At 40.4% G+C, this 26448-nt stretch overlaps 1 protein-coding gene across 3 annotated transcripts; it reads right to left on the bottom strand.

Moving 5' to 3' along the window:
- Positions 1-6598: 6598 nt before the first annotated feature.
- Positions 6599-25216, bottom strand: LOC311294135 (cytosolic phospholipase A2 gamma-like). 3 transcript variants are annotated; one of them, XM_084414835.1, is made up of 17 exons: positions 25106-25192; positions 22637-22653; positions 22520-22542; positions 22172-22197; positions 21886-21997; positions 21632-21774; positions 21351-21552; positions 20843-20945; positions 15674-15814; positions 15205-15270; positions 15033-15092; positions 14697-14804; positions 14346-14489; positions 13943-14020; positions 13709-13866; positions 8993-9158; positions 6599-7587 (listed from the first exon to the last, which is right to left on the bottom strand). In XM_084414835.1, exons 4-17 carry the CDS (start codon positions 22195-22197, stop codon positions 7415-7417), a joined length of 1680 nt encoding a protein of 559 aa, XP_084270961.1. In that variant the 5' UTR covers positions 22520-22542; positions 22637-22653; positions 25106-25192; the 3' UTR covers positions 6599-7414. The 3 variants fall into 3 exon arrangements, with proteins under 3 accessions (XP_084270961.1, XP_084270963.1, XP_084270962.1); XM_084414837.1 differs by having other exon boundaries at positions 14697-14801; XM_084414836.1 differs by lacking the exons at positions 22520-22542; positions 22637-22653 and having other exon boundaries at positions 25106-25216.
- Positions 25217-26448: the final 1232 nt, after the last annotated feature.

The raw sequence follows: 26448 nt of genomic DNA, 5'->3' as shown, positions 1-26448 counted from the left end.
CTGGGGACATCATAGATATATTTGACATATTGTGAAAAGGGCATTTTACCACCCCTTTAATACTATTAACTAATATGGAAGCAATATTAACTAAGAAGTAAGTAATATCTAATTTAGTACAAAGGTAGTTCCTTGGTAGGTATTTGATTATTACTAAAGAAATATATCCTCATTGAGAACTACTTGTGAACTAAGAAAGAATAACCAATTAATTACTAATTTAATTTAATTTAAATTCTTAACATGGTCAAAATATTTCAGAAGCTTGTGCCTCAAATGGGTTCTTTGTGGAAACCAGTTTATGAATATGATATTTCCCCAAATACATTAGTTACAGGTTGAGATTGTGACTACTACTCTTGCCAAAGGATGGATGTATGTTCTCTGTTTATTTCAAACTTAAACATAGAATAATACTAATAATGATAATTTGTTTAAAATTTTAAATAATTAGGAAGTGATGCTGACACTCATGATTGGATTAGTTCACTATTATGAGGTCTATTGAGTGTCAGTTCAATATGTCTCAGACTCCAAAGACCCACAGTAGCCGCCTGAGGAGGACTTCTCTTTAGGACAGTGGTTCCCAATTCCAGTCCTCGTGACCCACTGCTCTGCACATTTTGTAGGTCTCTCTTATCTGACACACTCAGTTCAGTTCATGGAGTCTCTCCTAATGAGCTGATGATCTGGTTCAGGTGTGTTAAATAAGGGAGACATACAAAATGTGCAGAGCAGTGGGTCACGAGGACTGGAATTGGGAACCACTGCTTTAGGATATGATGAATATAAACATTGATGTTCTCTTGTCAAAAACAATTTGCATCCTTAATGAAGAAATTGGCTGCATTTATGTTGCTATAAATCCCAAAACCACATCTTCCAGATTACAATGTTTGTTAGAATATTACTAGTGCCTCACAGAAATGTATGCCTGTACAGTATGCGTCAAATATAAAATTAAATAACTTGTGAAAAACATGCTAACTCCTCACTAATTACTCAAGCGTTACCTTGTCATACCGCAGGAAAAAAGAAAACATTGATTACAACATTTTACTAATAATTTATTAATATTTTGTTGGTTCTCTATTGTCTATGCATGTGTTCATAATTTCTTTGTATGACCGCCTGGACAAAAATTATATTGCACAATTTGGCATGTTTCACTGCGTTATTATCACAAATAAAACAATCAACTCCAAGCACTGTTGATTTTTAATAAAGACTCGGAGGACTCATTTTTTTTATATAACGCTCAGAACAAAAATGCGTCACTCTTTACTGTGTGTTCAACAACATATACCTCTCTTCCCCCATGAACAACGACCAGAATACAAAAAACACGCTTAGAGCTCCACCCAGTGGCCACACTATACAACCCAAAGGAGAAACTCACATATGAGACAGCCCCACAACCCAAACAGCCCCAACTGAAATAGACACAAGTCCAACACAACCATTCTGGAAAGAGTGTATTTTTCCAACACTCCTTCTCACTCGCAAACAGAATGATTAATTAACTGTTTTCACTCCAGCCATCTGTCTCAGCTTCTTGAACTTTTCTTCACTCAGTCCTTTAGCAAATATATCAGCTACCATATCTTCAGTGTTGCAGTATTTCAAGTCTATGACTCCACTTGCAATTTGCTCTCGAATGAAGTGGTACTTGATGTCAATGTGTTTGCCACGTCCATGAAATTGAGGGTTCTTTGCCATGCAGATAGCAGACTGATTATCTTCAAACATCAACGTCGGTCCAATTCGGTTTAACATTAGATCTGTCATCAGTTGTCACATCCAAACTGCTTCTTGAGCTGCGCTTGCCAACGCCATGTACTTAGCTTGAGCAGTGGAGAGAGCGACGCATGTCTGTTTCTTGTCTCTCCAACTCACAGCTGCTCTGCTGATTTGAAAAATGTATCCTGACACAGATTTGCGATAATCTTGGTCTCCAGCCCAATCTGCATCTGAAAATCCAATGCATTTCTTTGGCTTGCCTAGATTCAGAGTGCCATTCAGGTATCTCATGATTCGTTTGACAACCATCCAATGATGCTTTGTGGGTTTAGCACAGAATCTTGCAACATTGTTTACAGCATAAGCAATGTCTGGTCTTGTTCTTGTTGACAAATAAAGCAGACTACCAACAGCAGACTGAAATTGTGTCGGATCCAGTCCTTTCTTTGTCATCAGAGAGTTTGACGAGCTTCGAGTTCATGTCTACTGGTGTGCTTACTGGCTTTGAATTTTCCATTCCGAATTTTTCCAACACATTTTTTGCATGTCTGACCTATCCAGATTTCTCCAGTTTCTGTTTTTTGGACAATTTTCACTCCAAGAAAATGAGTTTTATTTATCTCAAAGTGTTTTGCAAGCATTGTCTTCACCTCCATCATCCGTTTATCATTGCGTCCAGCCAGGAGAATGTCATCAACATACACAGCGATAATGAACATCTCACCAGTTGCTGCAGTGTAAATGCAGGGATCAGCTGTAGTTTGGACAAACCCAATCTTTTTCAGCTTTTCATCTAGGACGATGTTCCAACATCTTGGTGATTGTTTCAGTCCATAGATGCTGCGATTTAGTTTGCACACTAAGATGTTCCTTTCCTTTGACAACAAAACCTTCAGGTTGTTGCATGTACACTTCCTCCTTTAGTTGTTCTCCATTCAGGAAAGCTGTCTTGACATCCATCTGATGTAGTTTTCGATCTTTTGGTAGTTCTACCAGGTTCCACACATCGTTTGGGTTCAGTCATCTTGTTATTAGTGAGTGTTACCCACTCTCCGTAATAGTCAGGTGGTTTTCTCACTCTTGTTGATCTTTGGATCTCTTGTTCTTCTGAGCAAGTAAGATTCTTGACAGTCAAATTCCACATACCGTTTCACAGTGTCTTCCTCATTTTCATCGGACTCCTTCTCAATTGCATGATCAGACTCATTGAATAGTATGTCTCGACTGTTGAACACCTTTGCGAGTTTTGTATCATAGAGCCGATATCCTTTCGCTTCTGTTCCATAGCCCAGAAGGATACATTTCTTTGCTTTGGGATCTAGTTTCTTCCGTTCATCTTTGGGTATGTGTGCATATACAGTACATCCAAATACACATAAATGAACAACCTTTGGTTTCTTACCTGTCCAGGCTTCAAAAGGAGTCATCCCTTTCACTGATTTCGTTGGGCTTCTGTTTCTCAGATACACAGCTGTTGACAGTGCTTCCGCCCAGAACTTCTGAGGTAGCTTTGCATCCGCTAACATTGAGCTCACTGTCTCCGTCAGTGTTTTGTTCACTCGTTCAGCTACTCCATTTTGCTCTTTCCATTCTAGGAACTTCTGAAAAACTTAATCTTTCCGCTTCAGAACATACACCCATACATAGTGAGTATTCTCATCAATGAATGTGAGAAAATATTCAGCCCCACTCAAAGACTTTACATTAATTTCCCCGCATACATCACTGTGCACTAAGCCAAGTGGTTCAACAGCTCTTTTGCGATCACTGATTTTGAACTTGCTGCGATGATGCTTTCCTTCAGCACATGAATCACAAAAGTCTATGTCTTTTGACACATCAAAGTCAAAGCCATCAACTAGACATTCATTACACAGCTTCTTCAGATTTTGTACACCTAGATGACCATAACGTCGGTGCCAAGTTTGTTCCTTAGTATCTTTATGCAAATTCACATTTTCTGTTACATGCAAGTGATCACTTTCTCTACAGTTCACATAATAGAGACTGCCATTTTTTGTTGCAGTAGCAATCAGTTTTTGATTAACATCCGTGATGCAGCATCTGTTCTCTGTGAACTTGACTTTTTTTCCAGACTGAGTTACCTTGGACACACTCAGTAATTTGTATGACAATTGTGGTACATACAAAACATCATTCAGCTTGCATTATTTTGTCTTACCATCAGACAATGTCATCTTCAGCCGCACAACTCCACGTCCACGTCCAGGCTTTTAAACTCAACAAACTGTTTCTTGTCATTGCACATGTGACAGGTTGCTCCTGAATCTACAATCCAGCTATCCATTCTTTCATCAGAACTTGATGATAGTGCATGACTCACCATCAGTCCAACACTCTCACTATCTGAATCACCGTCTTGTTTTTTCACTTGTGCCTTGTTTGCTTTGTGTTTATAGCCCACCTTCTTACTCTCTTTGTTGAAGTCTGTGCTTGCAACATATTTGTTGAACTCTCTGCAGTCACGCTTGATATGTCCATACCTTCTGCAGTAGTGACACTTTGGGCCTTTTCCTCTCACAAACTGTTTTCCAGTCAGAGCTTTAACATTGTTGCTGGTGTTTTGCTGTTTGTTGCTGTCAACATCGCGTTCTCTCAGTTTACATTCTTCATGCAGCATTTTAGGTACATCCATATTTTCTTCAAGTGCCGTGACTAACACGTTGAACGAGTCTGGTAAACTGGCTAGCAGGTGCACCACACGATCTTCCTCGTCGATATGATCTCCCACAACTGACAGTGCATCAAATGTTTCAGTCAATACCTTAATGTGGAGAAATTGTTTCCCTCAAAAAAAGAAAAACTTGAAAATGAATGAATAGGATGTCGATCCCTCAACATCGAGAAACCAACTTCAAAAAACGAAGTGAAACTAACATGTTCCTTCCCTCTAACCTCATACACAACAGCTAAAACATTCCATATAGTATGAATACTACATTCGCCATGTTGTCATTATCATGTGACCTACCAGTTGCGTCGCTTCACTGCCATTCACAAATCCTCTCCCGTGGCCTCATGGGATTGTAAAGGGTCCATCGCAGACAGACTTCAGAATCTCGCCAGAAGTAGTAGGTCTTCCAGGTACTCTTGCCAACTCTTTTATGAGTTCAGTAAATTCAGACATACTTTTTTTTGTAACACACTTTTTTTTTTACCTACCATATAATTTTTGTTTAAATGTTTTTGTTTCGTTTCATGAACTTCTTATGGTTTCTATCAGTTACCTGTTTCCCTTTGTTTCAGGTTCCCGCTCCTTGTTTATTGCTTTGGTTTCTGATTAATGAGTCACCACCTGTTTGTCAATCACCATGTGTATTTAAGTTCCTCCTTTTCATTAAGTTGTTGTCTGGAATTGTTTATGTATGCGTAAAACACTGTTACACTGATTACCTTAGTTTTTTTTATTAAATAACCTTTTTGTTTATTGAAACTTGTTTGAACTTTTTCATCATCTTCATCTGGACCAGATCGTGACAGAATACCAGACCCCAAAAGAACGGAGATTGCTTCCATAAGCGTAGCCCAGATGGGGAATTATTTTTATTTTTAAACGGCAGAGACACTGAGGAGTACATGGAGGAGTTTCTGAGCATCTGCAAATGTGGCACCTGCAGCGACTTCAGGCTCATGGAGGGGTTCTGGGCTGGACTCGACAACGAGAGCCAGATGGTGATACAGAGAGAACTCCTGCTGGATGCTAGCTGAGTATATCAACTTCAACTAATGGGTGGAAGGATCTTCTTTTACAGTGGGCGAGGTAGAAGAGGATCCTGCCACCAACAACCAGCCCCACTTACCATCCATCACCCCCCCAGAGCCAGACCCAGCGTCCACGGCCAAGACGGAGATGGAGACTCCGAGACTCCATCCCTCAGATTTCACTGGGGTCCTTTCCACTTCCACTTCTCCATGGGCGCTTCCACCGGCCACTCCTCCATGGGCTCTTCCACCGGCCACTCCTCCATGGGCTCTTCCATCGGCTACTCCTCCATGGGCGCTTCCACCGGCCACTCCTCCATGGGCGCTTCCACCGGCTACTCCTCCATGGGCTCTTCCACCGGCCACTCCTCCATGGGCTCTTCCACCGGCCACTCCCTCCTCCATGGGCTCTTCCACCTGCTACTCCTCCATGGATGCTTCTACCATCTACTCCACCCTTGTCCCTTTGTCTTACATCTCTGGCTGTTTCAAGGTCTTCACCAGCTCCTCATCCACCTCCACAGCCATCTCTGAGTTTGGGGGTGGGCTACCAATTTGTTCAACCAGTGGCAGATAGGGGGATTGTTTGAAACCTCCTAGACTTCAAATGAAAGTTCTCAGATCTGATAATTACTTTGAAAAGTATTTTCCTTTGGATCAGGTGCTTGTCTACAACATCAATCATTGTCTATTACAGCTGTCATTGTGAGAGTAGATTCTTGTGAAAGGGATTGATTCTGAAACACTCAGAGAGAAGGACGGTGGGCCTCATCAAATACTGTATGTCCAAAATGCTAGGAAAAAGGTAAACATTATAAAGGCTTATAAGGTTGTACACTTGAACTCTGAATTGTCCAATCAGCATCCAGGTCCACAACTATCAGTTTTAAAATAATGAGCATTTGTACTGTTTGATATTAAATGACCAGGACTAAACCTTATTTTTAGAGAACAGTTTATTAATTAATTGGAACAGAAACAAAGTACCGTATATACCCGACTATAAGACGACCCTGAATATAAGATGACCCCCCCATTTTCCAGACTTATTTTTGGGACAAAAAGAGATTTTTGTGGCAAAAATCTGGTTTTCAACAGAAAATAATTTTATTTGAAAATTGCTGTGGTAATTCATTCTCTCTCTCTTCCAGCACGCGCGCGCACCTCTCTCTCTCTCTCTCTCTCTCTCTCTCTCTCTCTCTCTCTCTCTCTCTCTCTCTCTCTCTCTCTCTTTGTCTATATCGCGAATATAAGACGACCCCCCATTTTTCAGCCTATTTTTAGGACAAAAACCTTGTCTTATATTCGGGTATATACGGTATTACTTTTTTATTATTATCAGCAATCGTATTTGTAAATCAGTCTGTGTTGTGGTTGATTTGATTTATTAATGATTAGCAATTTATTGCTTAATGAACAGACTGAAACATGTTTAACATTAATCAGAAAAGTAACATAATGATTGGTCTATAGACCTTTTTCAGAGCAGTGCCAAGACGAATAAAAGCAAAGCTCTGGGAGACCTACCATGTTTTCAATGGCATCTGCTGTAAAAAGCTGTATAAAGGTCCTATATCACTTATAATTTTCTGCAGCTCATGTTGTCTGGAGTTTTTTGACTAATGAAATTTCTTGGAAAGTTATTTTGTCGTTTTTCATTTGCAGAACAACCCAAAAACACATTAAATAACAGTACAACCCACTGAAGAGATGTATGTCTACCCCTCACAGTCTCAATTTCATTCCCTTTAAAAATCAAAGATGACGCTGTGAATATTGTCTGATTGGCCTATTGTTCTGTTCACACAATAAATCCTGTCTTTCATTCACATTCCATATGTGTCGACATTTAGTGTAACTGGAACAAGAATTTACATTCAAAACAAAACATTAAAACAAAAAGTGAGGACTTTTCCACCTCATTTCATAACACACCACGCTCTGATATTTATTATTCATTATTTTGTGTATTTTTTGGCCATATGGCCAGACGGATCTGATCCAGAAGTTTCACTTTGTTGTTTGTGATGTTTTTTCCAGCGACCTCTATCAGTTTAGTGATCATCTCAGCGCTGTAAGGACCTTGAAAAGTGTGATATTTTTCCTTGCATTCCTTAAAATCATCTGAAGAAACATTAACACACTTAACCCTCTGATGGTCCTCGGTCATTTCTGACCGAATAATTTTCTGTTTTGAAATTTAAAAAATCACAGCTTCATCGGAAGGTTATGAAACTTGGTGACTTTTCTGGCATTAGGTATGTGAATACAAAAAAAAATTGAGGTCATGATCCGAGCATGCTAAGTGGTCGTAAAAAAAATAGTCACACTCGTGGTCTTCGGTCAAAAATGACCGACCCATAGGAAATGAATGGGAAATTTACAAAAACACAAAAATTCTCTGAATTTTTGTCTGTACAATCTACAAATCGGACACGATTCTAAAAAAAAGTACACCGCAGTAAAGGGGTGACACTCTACAACATCAAGAGTGCAAAAAATTCACACCCACCCACACACACACACATACAAACACACGTTTATACACATACACACCAATAAATTCAGATTACAAAAATCTGTTTTGAATTTTTAAAAATCACAGCTTCATCAGAATGTTACGAAACTTGGTGACTTTTCTGGCATTAGGTATGTGAACACACAAAAAAATTGAGTTCATGATCCGAGCATGCTAAGTGGTCGTAAAAAAATTAGTTATGATTTTGGTCTTCGGTCAAAATTACCCCCATAGGAAATGAATGGGAAATTGACAAAAACACAAAAATTCTCTACAAATCAGCCACGATGCAGAAAAAAAATGCTCAGCAATGAAGGGGTGAAGCTCTAAAACATCAAGAGTGAAAAACATAACATAACTAATAATTATAATTAATATATGTATATATAATTAATATAATAATTATTAAAATTATTAAAATAATAATTAATAAAATGTTATAAACCTTGGCAAAAAGTATTATTTGAGAATTTCTAAAAAAATACATTCAATCCACATCTTAAAAGTAAGTAATTTGGTCCAAAAACAACTAGAATTCACAAACATCTCCATTTAGAGCTATACAGGCATCTAGTGGTAAACCCATGCAATATCATGTTTTATTTAATTTTATGATTAATAAATTGATGAATTTTTTTTAATTTTATTTTTTTTCTGAAAGCCTAGTCTCTATTTTACCCGAAAATACTGCATAGAATTTTTTTTTTTTTTTTTGCAAAAAAATAAAAAAATAATCATAATTTTCAATGTCAAAAAATTGACTATAAATATTGCATAAATATTAATAAGTTCAATCAAATTGTCTCAAAATTCTAAATTAAAAAGAATAAATATTATAGAACAAAAATAAATTGCATTGGTTTTTACTGGGATGGAGGAAGTTTCATTTTTAGGTGTCCGGTCATTTATGACCGGGAAGGCCCCCAGTGTGACTGCTAAACGAAGACCATCAGAGGGTTAAATCAGAACATTGCATTGTTTTATTCAGGACATTGTAAGATCATAACTTGCCTCCACAGTTGACCAGATTAAAGAGAGGGATGTGGATCACGGTTGGAACATTTTGGCCATTGAACACATAGAAATCCTTTGGGTTTTTTATGTCTTCATCAGGAATGCTGACCTCAGGGAAACGGATGTTTAGTTTCTTGCACATCTCAGCAGCTTTCTTCACTGTCTGCAGTGGAAAAACAGCTCATTATTGTTTGATTAAAAAGGTTAGACTGTTTAAATGTAAGAAATTGTTGTTTGAAATTGTCAGGATGAGAACCCCACTCTCAGATAAATGGGAATGCCAACGGATAGCACTCTTTAGGTATCATAATATGGATACATGAAAACCCATGCACTTATTTTTAAATGGTTTTCTTTTATCTGTTTAAATGATGTTGTCAGGTGTTTTGGTTGTTGTGAGTCGTACGAACAGGAAAATATTAGAATAAGTCTTAAAGGGAGAGTTCACCCCAAAATGAACATTTTCCCCTGATTTACTCACCCTCAAGCCATCCTAGGTGTATATGACATTCTTCTTTCAGACAAATACAATCGGTGTAAAATGTCCTGGCTCTTCCAAGCTTTATAATGGGAGTGAATGGGCACTATTTTTTTTAAGTCCATACAAGTGCATCTATCCATCATAAAAGTGTCCCAAATGGCTCTGAGGGGTTAATAAAGGCCTTCTGAAGCGAAGCGTTTTTGTATTATATTTAAAAATGTATCGTCTAAAATAACTAGCTTCTGGCAGACGGCCGTACTTTGACTTGCGCCACAAGAGTAACACTTGACGATGTATGACGTAGGAGTAGCATAAGCTTCAACGCCTCTCACGGTTCAAGCAAACAGGGCTGGGCAACCGCGTTCGTCATTACGTTGTGTATCAATTTCAAGGGTTACACCAACGCAGCGCTTCACTTCAGAAGGTCTTTATTAACCCCTCAGAGCCGTTTGAGACACTTTTATGATGGATAGATGCACTTTTGATGCACAAAAATTGTGCCCAATCACTCCCATTATAAAGCTTGGAAGAGCCAGGACATTTTACGCAGATTGCATTCGTCTGAAAGAAGAATGTCATATACACATAGGATGGCTTCAGGGTGAATCAGGGGAAAATGTTCATTTTGGGGTGAACTATCCCTTTAAATAATAATGCTCATGGCACGCAGGAGACCACAGGAAAATATAGACATCATCCATGTTAAAACTAAGACAACACAGAACAATGAACAGAGAAAACTGATGGTTTAAATACACAGACAGAGTAATCAAATACCAATGCTCTTTGATTCCAATCTTTCATTTGTAAGTCACGTGTCTAGTATCTGTAAAACTGCATTTTTCCATCTTAAAAATATATCTAAATTATGTCATATGCTCTCACTGACAAATGCAGAACAATTAGTCCATGCGTTCATGACCTCAAGGCTAGATTATTGTAATGCTCTACTACTGAGTGGTTGCCCTGCACGCTTAATAAACAAACTACAGCTGGTCCAAAACGCAGCAGCTCGAGTTCTTACCAGAACCAGGAAGTATGACAATATTAGCCCGGTTCTGTCAAAACTGCACTGGCTTCCTATTAAACATCATATAAATTTTAAAATATTGCTGATTACTTACAAATCACTAAATGGTTTAGCTCTGCAGTACTTGAGCGAGCTCTTAACGCATTATAGTCCTTCACGTCTATTGCGATCTCAAAATTCCGGCCAGTTGATAATACCTAGAATATCAAAATCGACTGCTGGCGGTAGATCCTTCTCCTATTTAGCACCAAAACTTTGGAACAGTCTTCCTAACAATGTCCGGGAAGCAGACACACTCTGTCAGTTCAAATCTAGACTAAAAACACATCTCTTTGACCTACAGTAGCATACACATAACACATTATAGACTTCTATAATTCAACGTTAGGCTGCATAGATTAGGTCAGCCGGAACTGGGAACACCTTCCATAAATCCTGATGTACTCGTTACATCATAAGAAGAATGGCATCTACGCTAATATTATTCTCTCTGTTTATCCCGGGGTTTACCGCAGTCCGCCGGATCCAGATCTGATGAAGGACCTGCGCCTGGACGCGATGACAGCGCAGTCCTGAAGTCTCAACTAGTCTCTCCCCTGTGAAGGCCTCCTTCCCCTCCCTTTACCTCTCTTCAGATAAAGCATTGTCAGGATAATTCCGGTTCGCTTGGTTACGCAGAAGCAATAAAAATTCTGTCTTATAAATTTTTAGGCCAGACAAGTAGTTTGTTGAGGGTTGGTTTGTAGGGGAAGGACTACACGTCTGCGCACATATATTCAAACGCACATCCCTATAGACTGAACTCGTAATACGCATGTGCCGTGTTTTTGAAGTTTGTGCAGAAAGAACTTAAAGGACAAGTTCGGTATTTTACATTTAAAGCCCTGTTTACAGATTGTTTCTGATAAAATATAACGGTTAAGATTAAAATTTGGACAAATGCTGCTGTCCCGAGAATTTTAGGTTTCTTTCGCTTTCCCTCCCACCTACAGACTGGTTGTATAGGTGCACTGGAAATAGGGCTTGCATAGACTAGTCGAGTAGTCGATAGATCGACTACTTCAACCACTAGTCGACGCTGTCGGAAATAATCGACTACTCGAGCGTCCATTAACCATAAATGAATTAAAAATGGCGAACGTCACCAACAGACACCACACGTCAGATGTGTGGAAGTATTTCATCAAGGATGACAAAAATATTGTAATTGGCCAACTCTGCAAGAGGCTGTTCACATATTGCGTCTAAAAATGTGTGGAAAGCGCGGCCGTGCGGCTGCCTCCAACAAGCGCGTGCGCTCCCATGGCGTCTGTCGTTGCTATGCAACGATGAACTGCGCTCTCCATGATGACGACGAAGAAGTATCAGCAAAGAATTAAATTGATTTCTAGTCCTTGCATTAGCTTTACTACTAGATATATTTCTGGAGGTGAGAAGGAAAAAACCGCCCTGTACAGCTACGATCAGCTGTTCGGCCGAGCTTTCGATGATGTTACGGAAAGGCCGAAGCTGATTGGTTTTTGTCACATGACCTGCGGTGCGCTTGAGGCATTCTGAGAAGTTGAGATGTTTTCATCTTGCCGCGGCATCGGCACGCCTGGAAAAACTAGCGCACCACGTTGTTTCCATTCGAACTTGAGTGCGAAAAAGACGCGATATGTGAACGGCCCCTAGAAGCAGACGTCTGAAATGAAAGGCAAGAACGGCTATTTATTTGGCTTTAGACTGTTACATGAAAATTTAAAAATGAAATGTCATAATTATAATGTTTTGAGAGTTTACTTATGTAATTGTTGCATTAGGCTATGAATTAATAAATGTTTATTGATAACATCTAGCTATTTCATGTCTTTTCATTTAGGGTAGCATGAACCACGAGTAGTCGAGTAACTCGAGTATTGTTTTGATAAGAAATCGACTAGCAGAAATCAGTAGTCGTGCAACCCCTAACTGGAACAGTCCTTCCTAAAACGCATTAAACTTTCGTTTACAAAGACGTGAAACTCACCGAGTGGTCAGGGGTGTTCAATGATATGCTCACACAAAAATCGCTGCAAAAGATGCTTTCCAACAGGTTTTATCGTAGTTTTTGTCCAACTCCATTGACTTGTATTAGATGTGCTGTGAGGTACGGTATTACTCCGCCGCCGTAAACTGAAATGGGGTTGTTTTCTTCTTCTTCTTCGTGTTTTTTTTTTCACGGCGGGTCGCAAACAATGAAATGCCAGTGGTTTGCTTGCAAAGGTGCGTTATCGCCACCAACTGGGCTGGAGTGTCTATTATTCAAGCTCTCAACGGAAGAATGTACGGGTGTGAGACGTTTGGAAAAATAGGTCCACAGTTTTACAACGAATGGTAAAACACCTGTTGGAAAGCATCTTTTGCAGCGATTTTTGTGTGAGCATATCATTGAACACCCCTGACCACTCGGTGAGTTTCACGTCTTTGTAAACGAAAGTTTAATGCGTTTTAGGAAGGACTGTTCCAGTGCACCTATACAACCAGTCTGTAGGTGGGAGGGAAAGCGAAATAAACCTAAAATTCTCGGGACAGCAGCATTTGTCCAAATTGTAATCTTAACCGTTCTATTTCATCAGAAACGATCTGTAAACAGGGCTTTAAGTGTAAAATACCGAACTTGTCCTTTAAGAGTTTTCTGTTAAAACGGTGTCGTGAAAGCGCCCCCCTAAGTTAATAACTCATGATCGTTGAGACGGAAAGTGAATCAATCAAACTTTAGCTGGACAATATCTGTATCCTAGAGCTGCTATAAAGCCAAAACAATCTCTGTTAGGCTACTTTAATTTCCTATTATCAATGTAAAGCCGCTTTGGAACAATCTACATTGTTAAAAGCGCTATATAAATGAAGATGACTTGACTCAAAGAAACTACGGACAGGCTAGGAACTAATGAATAACAATGAAAACTAACAATCTCAGAGAAATTGGTAAAACGGAACTAAAACAAAACATATTTGTAATTATCTGTTAATGTGTTTAAAATCCTGTACATTTTAGGTTAGTGTGAATTCTGGTGGTCAATAAGAATGAAAAAAAGCAGCGAGAGTATTTTAAAAAAATCTCCTGTTGTGTTCTACAGAAGAAACAAGTCACGGGTTTGGAACGACATGAGAGGGAGTAAATTATGATTTCTAGGCGATTTATCTCTTTAAATGAGTGAATTCTCTGTGCGTATAATACCGTGAAAGGATCATTATTGTCACTGAAATCCAGTGAAATGATGAGGTCGATGTCTCTCTCTTCTCTCAGCACTGAGAAATAGGGCGAGTTGAGCAACAGTCCTCCGTCTATATAGTCTCTCGTCTCACTTTCCAGAAGAGCGGAGGGCACTGCTTTATCTGAGGGATCACAGCATTATTATATTATTCACAATGAATTTCCAGTTAGCATCTGTCTATGAGTTTCTGTTCTCACCTTTCATGTTGTAAAGAAAGTCATATTTCCTGCCCCAGATCCACTGAGCCATGCATTTAAAAATACTCGGCCAAAGACCTGTAAAACAAATACACAGTGGTTCTTAAATTCAGTAAATATTCTGATATTGGTTTATATTCTGTATACAGTATGTTTTTAGTTGACTATATTTTTTTGGAGAAAAGATTTTGATGTTTCATTATAGTCTCTTCAAAAGTACATCATTGGATGTCTAAAGGTTCTTCTGTGGCATCAGTCTGTTAAAACCGGGTTTGTTGGTGCTAATTGAAGCTTTATGGAAGCTTAGAGTAAAGCACATTTGGTTTATGCATTAATCTGGCTAGAAAATCACTAAGTAAGTACATTATACAAATCAACACATTGTAAAGACAGTTTAACCTACCAAAAGACCAGAAACTGAAGGAATGACTCAAATCATTACACACATCCTCAGTGTATTGTTTCATATACTGTTTTGCAGCTTCTTTATCAGTGAGATTTAGTTTTTTCTTTTGAATAACCTGTTGATGTTTGCCTCCAGTGAGCTCTGGGAAAAGAGGAGAATATGATTGAGTTCTTGTTGTCTGATGCAGGTAAAACATTTATCTATCTTGTGTTAGAGTTTTGTTGGCCAAAATGGATGTTTTTGCATGTTAATGTATCCATATTAGTGGTTTCGTCAATTAGCTTGTTTAAGTGTTGCTGAAAACCATTAAAGATACATTTTCTAGCACAATTTAGGAAAATCTTATACCATTCAGCTTTGTTCTGATGGTTTCATTGAGATCAGACGGATCGATGCCATTCAAAACAGAGAGATTCATGTCCACGAGATCCATGAGCAGCTGGAGACATTTGTCTTCTGAAGAGAACATATATTGAACAAACATGTGCTAAATGTCTTTCCATCCCCAAATTTATGACATCAGGTGTTTTCAGGTGATAATCATCATTTTAGCATTATATAATTTTATTTTTCATCTTTAAAGAGTTTAACTTTTTATTCATCAGCAGATTTTCATGAACAGATCATTAGACACAAAAGATTGATCAACTTGTCAATAAATAAAAGCTGTAAGAAATGCTTTACCTTTACTCATTTCCTCAGACATCCCTGTTTCTCTTACAAGCAGGACATTATGAAAGAAATCTGGGGGATGTGGGGGGGGGGGGGGGGATTCAATGGAATTAAGGTTCACATGATAATGAAATGACTGTCAACTTTACACAGAACTAAATCCTGAGAAGAAATGAAGTTGCACCTTTTATTCGTTCCAAGAGGAATTTCTTATCCTCGTCTCCATCGGCTAAAACGCTGCCGCACAGAGCTGCAGAAAACAAATTTAAGTTTATAACTGTCTACAATAAACCAACATGTATCATTGTATCATCAAACAGTCTGATGCATTTAAGCTCTTATTGTTAAGGATCTCTCCTTTAAATCACTGTGTAATGAAAAGTTTTATGTTAAAATTGCTTTTTAAATGATTTTCAACATTTCTAACTGTAATGTCTGAAATATAAACATTACAGTTAGAAATGTTGAAAATCATTTAAAAAGCAATTTCACCAACACAATGAGGTGCTGCTTTTTAACATAAAACTTCTCATTACACAGTGATTTAAAGGAGAGATTTTGGCAGACCTGATCTCCAGATCAATATACACCCCAGAGACTATTGATCAATTTTAGACTATTCTCTAATTCAGGTCAATGTAGAATTTTGTTACCTTGCAGGTACAGCATGTCAATCTCAGGTTGGTCCTTGGTCTTACGGCCATTTTCAAACTGACTGCCAAAGTTGGACGTTTCCACAAACGCTCTAGTGAGGGAATAACCGGCTTCATACGGAGTGAACTCAAACCAGGGGTCTGCAGACAGAAAAAATAGTTTACTGTTGTAACCCCGGTGTGGCAAGGGGGGCGTGGTTCAGCGAGGTCTGCGACGAGAGAGAGAGTGGGGAGAGGAGCGGCGGTAAGTGGGTCAAGTGCAAAATGACTTACACCTGTGTCTCGTTGCAGTAATTGGCGTGGGGAGACTGCATATAAGGAAGGCTCTCACAATCATGGAGGAGAGAGAGGGCTGAGGACTCGTGGGAACCGGACAGAGCTGTGAGCTGATCGTGGACAGAGATTACAGAGCTGTTTGATCCTGGAAAGTGTGTTGAGTTTTTGAAAGCGCATGTGGCGCGATTGTTATGTTGGAATTGAGTTAAATAAAATACCCACGAGTCTCAGCCAGCCGACCTCGGTCTCCTTCCTTCTCACCCATACACGAAGGGATTTATATTACACTGGTGCCGAAACCCGGGAGGAAGGAGAACGCCGCCGCCGAAATGCAATCTCCGCCAGTGACATCGGGAACGCCATTTGCAGACCGCCCCTGATCAAGCCGGGTTGTACCAGATACCTGTGAGTATTAAGGGGGGTACCTATCAGGCATTGGTGGATTCTGGTTGTAACCAGACCTCTATCCATCAAAGCCTGATACAATCCGGGGCATTGGATACGGGCCGCATGGTTAAGGTGAGGTGTGTGCACGGGGATATAGTGGAATACCCGTTAAGAGCCATCACTATTAAATTTAGGGGACAAAATCATTGTGTGGAGGTGGCAGTTAGTCCGCGCCTCAGGCATCCGTTAATTTTGGGGACAAATTGGCCAGCTTTTGAACAATTATTGGGGTCTTTGACAGCGGATGTCTCTGGGAAAAAGAGAGGGCGGGGAAGGGGAGCAAGCACTCAGGTGGGAGAGGCTGTGCCTGGACCTAGCGGGTCTGTTTCAGAGGATTCGAGCGGGATGGTGAGGGTAAATCTCTCCAACCGTGATGACTTTCCCCTGCAACAGTCGCAAGATGAGACGCTCAAACATGCGTTTGAACAGGTCCGTTCCATCGATGGGCAGCCCCTCCAACCTGATCGCGTGCTCTCCTATCCTTATTTTGCCATAATTAAGGACAGGTTGTATCGAGTGACCCAAGACACTCAGACAAAGGAAGATACAACCCAATTGTTAGTACCACGGAGCCGTCGGGAAATGCTTTTCCAGACGGCGCATTGTAATCCGATGGCTGGGCATTTGGGGATGACTTCCACATTAAATCGTCCAATGACCCGATTCTTTTGGACGGGCATTCACGAGAACGTACGCAGATGGTGCGCGTCGTGTCGTGAATGTCAGTTGGTGAACCCACCGGCCGCCCCAAAAGCGCCTTTGCGCCCTTTACCTCTTATGCAGGTCCCCTTCGAGAGAATTGGTATGGACCTCATCGGGCCATTAGAACGATCCGCACGGGGACATCGCTTTGCGTTGGTCATAGTTGATTACGCAACGCGATATCCCGAAGCAGTGGCGCTCCGCACCATTTCCGCTAAAAGTGTGGCGGACGCACTGTTTCGTTTAATCTCCCGCGTGGGAATCCCGAAAGAGATTCTCACGGATCAGGGCACCGCGTTTATGTCTCGCACGTTAAGCGAATTGTACGAATTATTGGGCATTAAATCTGTACGAACCAGTGTCTATCACCCACAAACGGACGGGCTGGTCGAACGGTTTAATCGCACGTTGAAGACAATGATTCGTAAATTCGTACAAGAGGACGCGAAAAATTGGGACAAATGGCTAGAACCCCTCTTATTTGCTGTGCGCGAGGTCCCGCAAGCCTCCTCGGGGTTTTCCCCATTTGAGCTTCTTTACGGACGTCAGCCTCGTGGGGTTTTAGACATCCTGAAAGAAACTTGGGAGGACGGACGCTCGGATAGCAAAAATGAAATTCAGTATGTCGTGGACCTGAGAGCAAAACTCCATACACTGGGGCGGCTCTCTATGGAGAATTTGCTCCAGGCTCAAGACAGACAAAGCCGGCTGTATAACAGGGGAACTAAGCTTCGAGAATTTACACAGGGAGATAAAGTGCTCATGTTACTACCAACTTCCAGCTCTAAATTATTAGCGAAGTGGCAAGGACCCTTTGAGGTCACACAGCGAATAGGGGATCTCAATTATGAGGTAATACGAACGGACAGAGGCGATTCACGACAAATCTATCACCTCAATCTCCTTAAAAAATGGAGTGAGGAGGAGTCAGTGTTGCTTGCGACGGCAGTGAGTGGAGAGGAAGATCTCGGGCCAGAGGCGATCATCAAAGGGAAATCTCTCGCTCTGGCCCCGGGAGGGGATCACCTCTCGCCCTCGCAGCTCACTGACATTACGAAGTTACAATCTGAGTTTGCAGATGTGTTTTCGCCCCTGCCCGGTCGTACTAATCTGATTCAGCACCACATTGAGACAGAGCCGGGGGTGGTAATTCGCGGCCGGCCATACAGGTTGCCTGAACACAAAAAAAAAGTGGTTCAGACCGAATTAGAGGCAATGCTGGAGTTGGGAGTAATCGAGGAGTCTTACAGTGACTGGGCGAGCCCGATAGTCTTAGTTCCTAAAACGGACGGCTCCATGCGGTTTTGTGTAGACTATCGCAGGGTGAACGCAGTGTCGAAATTCGACGCATATCCAATGCCGCGGATTGACGAGTTGCTTGATCGGTTAGGCTCGGCTCGTTTTTACTCGACATTGGACTTAACGAAAGGATATTGGCAGATCCCCTTATCTCCCATGTCCAAAGAAAAGACGGCTTTCACCACGCCGTTTGGATTACACCAATTTGTGACACTTCCTTTTGGGCTGTTCGGGGCACCGGCCACGTTTCAGCGCCTTATGGATAAGGTTCTGCGGCCCCACACTGCATATGCCGCTGCTTACTTGGATGATATTATCATCTACAGTAATGATTGGCAGCGGCATATGGAACATGTGAGGGCCGTTCTTGGGGCGCTGAGACGGGCGGGGCTAACGGCCAACCCGAAGAAGTGTGCAGTTGGGCGGTTGGAAGTAAAGTATCTGGGTTTCCACTTAGGTCATGGGCAGGTGCGTCCTCAAATTGATAAGACTGCAGCAATTGCAACCTGTCCGAGGCCTAAGACCAAAAAGGAGGTGAGGCAGTTCCTGGGGCTGGCGGGATATTATAGAAGGTTTATTCCTGGTTATTCGGACCTCACCAGCCCGCTGACTGACCTCACTATAAAGGAAGTGCCAGATACGGTCCAGTGGACGGAGCAGTGCCAACAGGTTTTTACCAAGGTTAAGGCTGCTCTGTGTGGCGGGCCGCTCTTACACTCTCCTAACTTTTCTCTCCCTTTTTTGTTGCAGACTGACGCGTCGGACCGGGGGCTGGGTGCTGTTCTGTCCCAGGAGGTGGAGGGGGAGGATCGCCCGGTGCTGTACATTAGTCGTAAGCTCTCGAAGAGAGAGACTAAGTACAGCACCATCGAGAAAGAATGTTTTCCCGAAAAAAGCACAAACACTGCAGAGATGGCGAGTTCAGCAGCTAAAATTTGCTGAGGTGAAGTGACGGCTAGTAACAGCAGACAAACGGCTAGCATTGACATCAGCGGCAATCCACCTGTCACTCAAGTGGCCACACCCTTAATTATGCAGAACTTTAAATATTAATCAACTAAACGGATGAGTTATAAAAAAATTCACCCCCCTCACAGTTGTCATGAAGGGCGAACTTAGCTGTATAGACCAAAGCCACATAGAGAACCAGGCTGTAAACATGTTTTTTTCTGCTGTAAAGTTGGTAATTTTAACATGGTGGAGATGCAGATTTGACTCACTTCTGCAGCCAGCTTCAAGTGGCCAGTCAATGAATTGCAGTTTAACTCACTTCCGTGTTGGTTTCAAGAGAGAGACGGGGAGGTTGCCGCTTGGGATGGACACAGAGAAACAATCCATTTTGCTAGGGAAAACAGGCTTGGGAGGGGCGAGCAGCCCACCTTAAGAAGCGTTGAGGTGTCTGGTGATGCCGTCAAGCCGTCATGTCTTTCACCTCGAGACCCGCAAAGCCGTGTTTAAGGTCGAGCGGGTCTCCTCAGCTTTGCTTCATGTGCTTGGCACAAGCGGGAAGGACAGGGACAAGCTGGTTTCCCAGGCCGGGAGGCGGTCCCAGGAGTTTCCCATCATAGATGTCCCTTTACTGGTTGGTGGCACTTTGCAATGCACTTTGCATTCAATATTGAGGCGAGCGGCCGATCGCTCACAACATTCACGCAACAGTCCCGCTCACGACAGAAGGCGGGATAGGCTCCTCATCCTCCAAGCCTTCGAGAAGGCCTGCGTCGTCCTCATCCCCTCGTCATCGTTTGTAAAATGAGGGTTCACCCGCTAAGAAGTCCTCAAGGAAAGCGGACTTCGAGCGGTCAGTCCAACTCAAAGCTGGCGCTCCACTGGAGTCCCCAGGGTGCGCGATCTCGTCACCATATCCCCTGTCAGAGTCCGACTGTTTGAAAACCACACTCTTAGTAGCGTCCATCTTATGCCTGCGGTACAGTAGCTTCTTGGAAAGCCAGGCAGTGGCTGCAATTTTCTGGGAAGAGGGAACAAGCGAGAAAAAAGGCGGACAGCCTAATGTGAAGTGCAGCGTGGGCAGCTTGCAGGATGACACAGCTGAAATGGAGAGCGAGACAATCACGTCCGGCGGAGGCTGATGTGAATGATATGTCCTCCTGAAGACAAATGTGCACGTCTGAACAAATCCACGAGCTGTGAGAAGGATGTCCAGAGGTCGCGAGAAGCGAATGTCAACTGGAGAACAGCATGCAGGCCTTATATGCTCTCAGGTAAGGAGCTGGGGCCTTACTTGGTGCAATTGGATGCTTCTGCAGAGGTCATGTACGGATGCCCTTCCCAAAGGTGGATCTCGAACATGAGATGAAATAGATCACATCCATATAACAGCTGAAACAAACACATTAACTGTCTTTCTCACACACACACACACACACACACACACACACACACACACACACACACACACACACACACACACACACACAGACAGACCTCCATCATTGCTCTGTTTGCATTGCTTGTCGATCACTGTGTAGATTGGAAACGGGTCTTTACTGTGATGGTCCCGCTGATCTGAGAGTGTGTGTTCATCAATCTGAAGAGAAAAATTTCTTCAATGACAAACAAGCTCAAGTGGAAACCTCCTGCTAGAAACTGTTTTTCTTTGTGGAAGCTTTACATTTAATTAGCTAATATATTATTTAAAATCAATATTTTGTGTCCAATTGTTTAGTTTAATTATATTAATTATTTAATTAAATATATACATAAACTGCTGTGTTCTACACAGCTTTGACCAGCTGATATCACTGCATGCTATTATGGTTTGCCCTGCTAATAATTACGAAAAAAGATTATCGTTATTATGTATTACAAAATCATATTTTTAATTTAGTGTGTCATACATATCAGTAGCCTACTAAAAATATAGCACTTTTTTATACTGAATGTGAGCAGCTCATTAAGATCATACAGGATTGTTTTATCAATAGTTACAGACCTCTTTCACATAACCTGTAACGAACATCGCTGCCCAGAAGTCAGTCAAGCTGAATAGGTCTTTCTCCTTGTAATATTTCTTCAGTTTGTCATAAGCATCTCCCCAGCTGACTGCAGGACCGCTGAGTCTCTGGACGATCTTGTCTTTCGCAGTCTCTAGTTTGGTGGACCAGTCTGGCTCCTGATATAAGGAGGCCATGCACCTTCAGAGGAACAACATATGCTCTTATTTATGACTTTCAACCTGTGTGTGTGTGTGTGTGTGTGTGTGTGTGTGTGTACCAGGTGGATCCAGAGACTCCGCTCAGATAAAGCACACAGTCCAGAAGACCTGCTTTCTGGAGTTGATCCAGGGATCCCAGCAAACCCACCATGGCTCTTTGTCCTCCTCCAGATCCCAGTAATGCAATGTTTGGCACCTCATTCTAAAACACACAATTTGACTTTGCAAACATTTGATCTTTATCAGTTATGACATTTGTAAGAAAAATGAAAAGCCAGGCAGATATAAAGTAGCCTATACAATAAGGTTTTACCTCACTGCAGTGTATCTGAAGCTTCTTCAGGCTTTGTAGAACATCTTTTCTCCTTCTGGCTACAAACTCCTCCTCGTTCTTATTCAGAGATTGTTCGAGTCTCACAGAACCACTGCAGCGACAGACAGACCAGTGCTGAATTTAACACCACATACTGCTATTTCATATATTTTGATTTTAGAATTTAAATACATTGAAGTCTTAATAAATAAAGAATAAGTCTTATTTGCAGAATTATCCAGTTTGTAATTGACGTTAATTGTGTAAGTAATCTGAGCAGAATTACCTTTCCTGGGGTTTGGATCCACTCATCTATAAAACAATTGAGTCAATATTAAAGTTAAAATCTATAATTCCAAAACTAATAAATCTTTTGAAAATCTTGTATAATTCTGTTGATCAAAATTAGTTTTACCTCAAATGTCAATTATTAAGCGTGTGTTTTTGTTTCTGAATGTAAGTCGCTAACAGTGGAAGTTATAGTGTTTAATAGGTTGCATCAGGCCACTGGTTTTGGCAAAGCTTTAAGAATCAAAGCATTAAAATCTAGATTCATTCATACTTCTGTTGTCACTTATAATAACATTAAGCCCATTCATTTCCCTGTTGTAAAAGCTTTAAAACATATACTCACTGTTCTTGTACAGTCTTGTAAAACTGTAATAGATAAAAATCAGAAACAGATCAAATAAAATGACACATGCAAAAAGGTTTTTTTGGGGATGTTTTTGTTGTGTCATGAAGGCATTACCTCTGAATCTAAATAATCTAGAGAGAGAGAGAGAGAGCATGAAAAGTGTTTATTTTAGAGAAGTCCACAGGTTCAAACATGCCCATATAGTTGAAGAAACACTTGTAAACTCATTCACATATAGACACACATAGTAATGCATATAAAATACATATAATATTAATTTCATAATGATTTTACCTGCTTGTACATTCAAATTGATATTTTACAAGTAGGCTATATTGATTTTGATTTGATTTTGTTTGGTTCTGCTGTATACCACTCCTTTCTTCAGTTTCGGATAAAGCTGGTTTTAGGTAATTTTCAGCTCCCATTAGAAACTATTCCAGTTTGTTGAGTATTCATGACAATGCGCAAACGAGTGGAACTGAAAGTATTAGTGCAGGAAAACTTGTAGTTCCCTTTCTGTCAGTCACGTTCGGCGTGGTATTGAACTGACACTAAGGGCCCTATTTTAACGATCTAAGCGCATGGTCTACAGCGCACGGCACAAGTTCACTTAGGTCGTGTCCGAATCCACTTCTGCTAGTTTAACGACGGGAAAAATGGTCGGTGCTCCCGGCGCATGGTCTAAAAGGGTTGTCCCTATTCTCTTAATGAGTAATGGGTGTGTTTTGGGATTTACATGCGTTAAACCAATCAGAGTATCATCTCCCATTCCTTTTAAATTGCCAGTTGCGCTCGTGCCATGGCGGATTCGCTATTTACATGACGGGATTTGATAGGGGAAAGACCGAACGCATCTCCAGAGCACAAACGGATCTGCTTGTGCGCGAGGTAAAAGTGTGCAAGCAGAACATCTACGGGACATATATATATGTTTCTCCTTTGTTGTGTAATAGGTATGTTTTCATGTTTGATTCTTGACAATTAAAACTGTTCTATTAAGACAGATTTGCGCTGTGTCGCATTCTGGTGTTTGTTTAAAGCAACAGCAGAGAAGTTTATCCGATGCTGAAGAGGTGATGCATGTGTATGTGTGTAAATGACAACTGTTTGCCAGAGGATATATGTTTCTCCTTGTTTTGTTACAGTAAACAACACATAAAATGAGCCCTGAGTTCTCTCCAGGCTGGTCTACGCTCCCGTCGCATGTCACAACTCGCCCGCCATCTCCTCCTCTGGAGTCAGAAGCATCTACGGTCGCTTTGCGTTCTTCACATCCCGTGCGAGGTTAATCGTGCAGCCGACAAGCTCTCATGACAGCCACGCTCCCGGAGGAATGGAAACCATAAAACCAGGCACCTCAGCTCCACCCATGTCCCGCCTCTTTGCCCATTTTTGTTTATCTGGGAGTGACGCGGTGCCAAGATGGCGACGGCCGGCTCCGCCCACTTTGGGCTTCAAAAATGCTCTTCAAAAATGCTCTTCAAAAATGCTCTTCAGAAACACTACGGGTGACGTCACGGACACTACGTTCATTGTTTTATACGGTCTATGGGTGTGGTTTGCAATGCAAATCTCTCACTCCAATGTCCATTGGCTTGTTTTGTTTACACTCGTAGGTGATTGGGCTGGGCGAGATCCCAATTCGTCAGTTAATTTCTGACGTAACGTTGAACGCGAGTGAATGATGGGGAACTTTTAGCTCTCTTAAATAGTTTAAACAGGCCGTGTTTATTTTACATGCCTATTTCAATGTTCAATTATCCAAAGATTCCCAGTCTATGTGAAATTTTTAATTCAGTGAAAGTATTTCTATTTTCAAATCATGCAAACCAGCAATGAAATCAATTTCCTCAAACAAAACTCATTGACTATATATTAACTAAGCTTTTTGATTTTTGTAAATCATTATAATGCAGTCTGAGTTAAAGGTTTGTACGAGTTTATGAATGTTATTCATGTGCTACTTAAAACACAAAGGCTATTCATGTTAAACACAATAAAGAGTTAATGAAGCCCAGAACATGTGTGCTTGGTTAAGGTTGAAGTTCAATTATTAACCGGTGATTATTAATGTTCTTGTAGCTGTTTCCACCATCACACAAAAATTTAGGTCACTGAATACATACTAATTATTGGCATTAGATTATTAAATAATACCTTGAATCAAAATTCATGGCATAGGTAATCAAGCATTTAATTGGAAACATAAATAGTAAAATGTAAATATTGATACTTTTTTTTATTATAGGCTAAATAATACATTTATTTAACATTTATATTTAAATTGTTTTCATTTTTAAGATATATATTGTCAAACAAGGTTGAAGGGAAGGAGAACAAGATGATGATGATCAATCTGTGTATTAAGTCCCCACCGGGATAGCTCACACACACACACACACACACACACACACACACACACACACACACACACACACACACACACACACACACACACACTAGGAGATTCAAATTATTTATGATGTCATTTTAATATCTTCCTCGGATTCGTAAGCCAAGTCTTCTGCATATTTATACAAGTAATTTAGTGTAATTATTGGTTAAATTTGAGATACTTACCTTCCAGTAACAAAATTCGTCCTTAGAACACGAATCCAGTGGAAAACTTTGAATTTAGGGTAGTTTGATGTAACGTGAACATTTATTGTTTTCTCACAGCAAGCAGTTCCCTGTTTTGAATTGTGTAAGATGTTAAATTCCCCAACACAATGTGATTATGCACATCCTCAAAAACTCCCCTTTAAAGAGAAATCAGTGTCCATGAGAGCAAATCTCAGCTCGCTTTAGCAGAGAGAAACTCCCAAACTAAATGAATGAAATAAATGAATGATTGCAGCACAGCATCAGTCATTCAAAAGAATAAAGCAAAATCCCTATAGTATGCTATACTTTATATGTGTATTTGTGAATTAGTATACCGGTGTATCTTTCACTTTGGGCACATTTGGCCCTGTGGACTTGAAGAAAATAAAGCCTCTTTTTAAAAAAAATTCTTTCACTTTCACAAATTTTATTTTAGAATTAACTTTCTTTAAAAAATTCTGTCATCTTTGTAATTTTTCTGAAAGTCGCATCTTAAATCAAGAATTGTTTTTGACAGCATTCTCCACAAACTCCTAGAAAATAAACAATCCAAGGTTCTTGTTTAGTACAGTGGCTAGATGAACAAATACACAGACATCACCTAAATCAAATATTCCATTACAGTTTAGAAGTATGAATTTCTTCACTGAGAAAAGCAAAAAAAGCAATAAAATTAGAAAGTTTTTAAATCAGTCACAACTGAACAGCAGCAATGTTTAGAAACAACCAACAAATTCAACCAGCAGTAAACAACAAGCCCCCTTTAATTGGGGATCAGTGAGGATTTATACTCTTTTCCTTGAGGAGAAGAGCAATCCCCAAACGAGCCGTCATCAGTGGAGGAGATCACCTTCACCTGCACAGAAAAAGGCTTGGGAGAAACGACCACTACTGCCACCTAGTGGTCTGAAACACAACATACACAAATTATATCAAATAAAATTACACCGTATGACGTAACATACATAAAGTATATTTTTGAGAAGTATATAAAATGTAGACTGAAAGTATGCTTTCTTCTTTTTAGTTGAAAAGAAGTATAGTAATAGAACACTTGATTAAATGTATTTTTCATAAGGGTTAACATGCATTTATCTAAAGTATCTTCAATTGCATTCAAGGCATACATTTGATCAGTTCAGACATAATTAAATTCATTTAAATTATTAAATAACTTAAATAATAATTAAAAACTTTTGTGACAAAAGTTGAAATATTTTAGTTTAAATCAAAATAACTCTGGAAAAGTGGCTGTAAATGATAATAAAAAGAATGTTAAAGAATAGATTATAAATCACAGCACGTTTAAATTAACTGTG

This window comes from Rutilus rutilus (genome assembly GCF_951802725.1).
Source record: "Rutilus rutilus genome assembly, chromosome: 7".
Classification (NCBI taxonomy): domain Eukaryota; kingdom Metazoa; phylum Chordata; class Actinopteri; order Cypriniformes; family Leuciscidae; genus Rutilus; species Rutilus rutilus.
The sequence above is the reverse complement of the archived record's forward strand: the minus strand, read 5'-3'. Positions and strand labels throughout refer to the sequence as shown.

Bases quoted from the DNA above. Each gene is read 5' to 3' on its own strand.
- LOC311294135 (XM_084414836.1), bottom strand. From the start codon at position 22,197: ATGAGTGGATCCAAACCCCAGGAAAG. The intron at 21,775-21,885 runs GTAAAACCTTAT...TGTGTGTTTTAG, and splicing joins TTCAGATACACTGCAGTGAG to AATGAGGTGCCAAACATTGC. The intron at 15,815-20,842 runs GTCTGTCTGTGT...TTCTGTCTGCAG, and splicing joins CAAACAGAGCAATGATGGAG to ACCCCTGGTTTGAGTTCACT.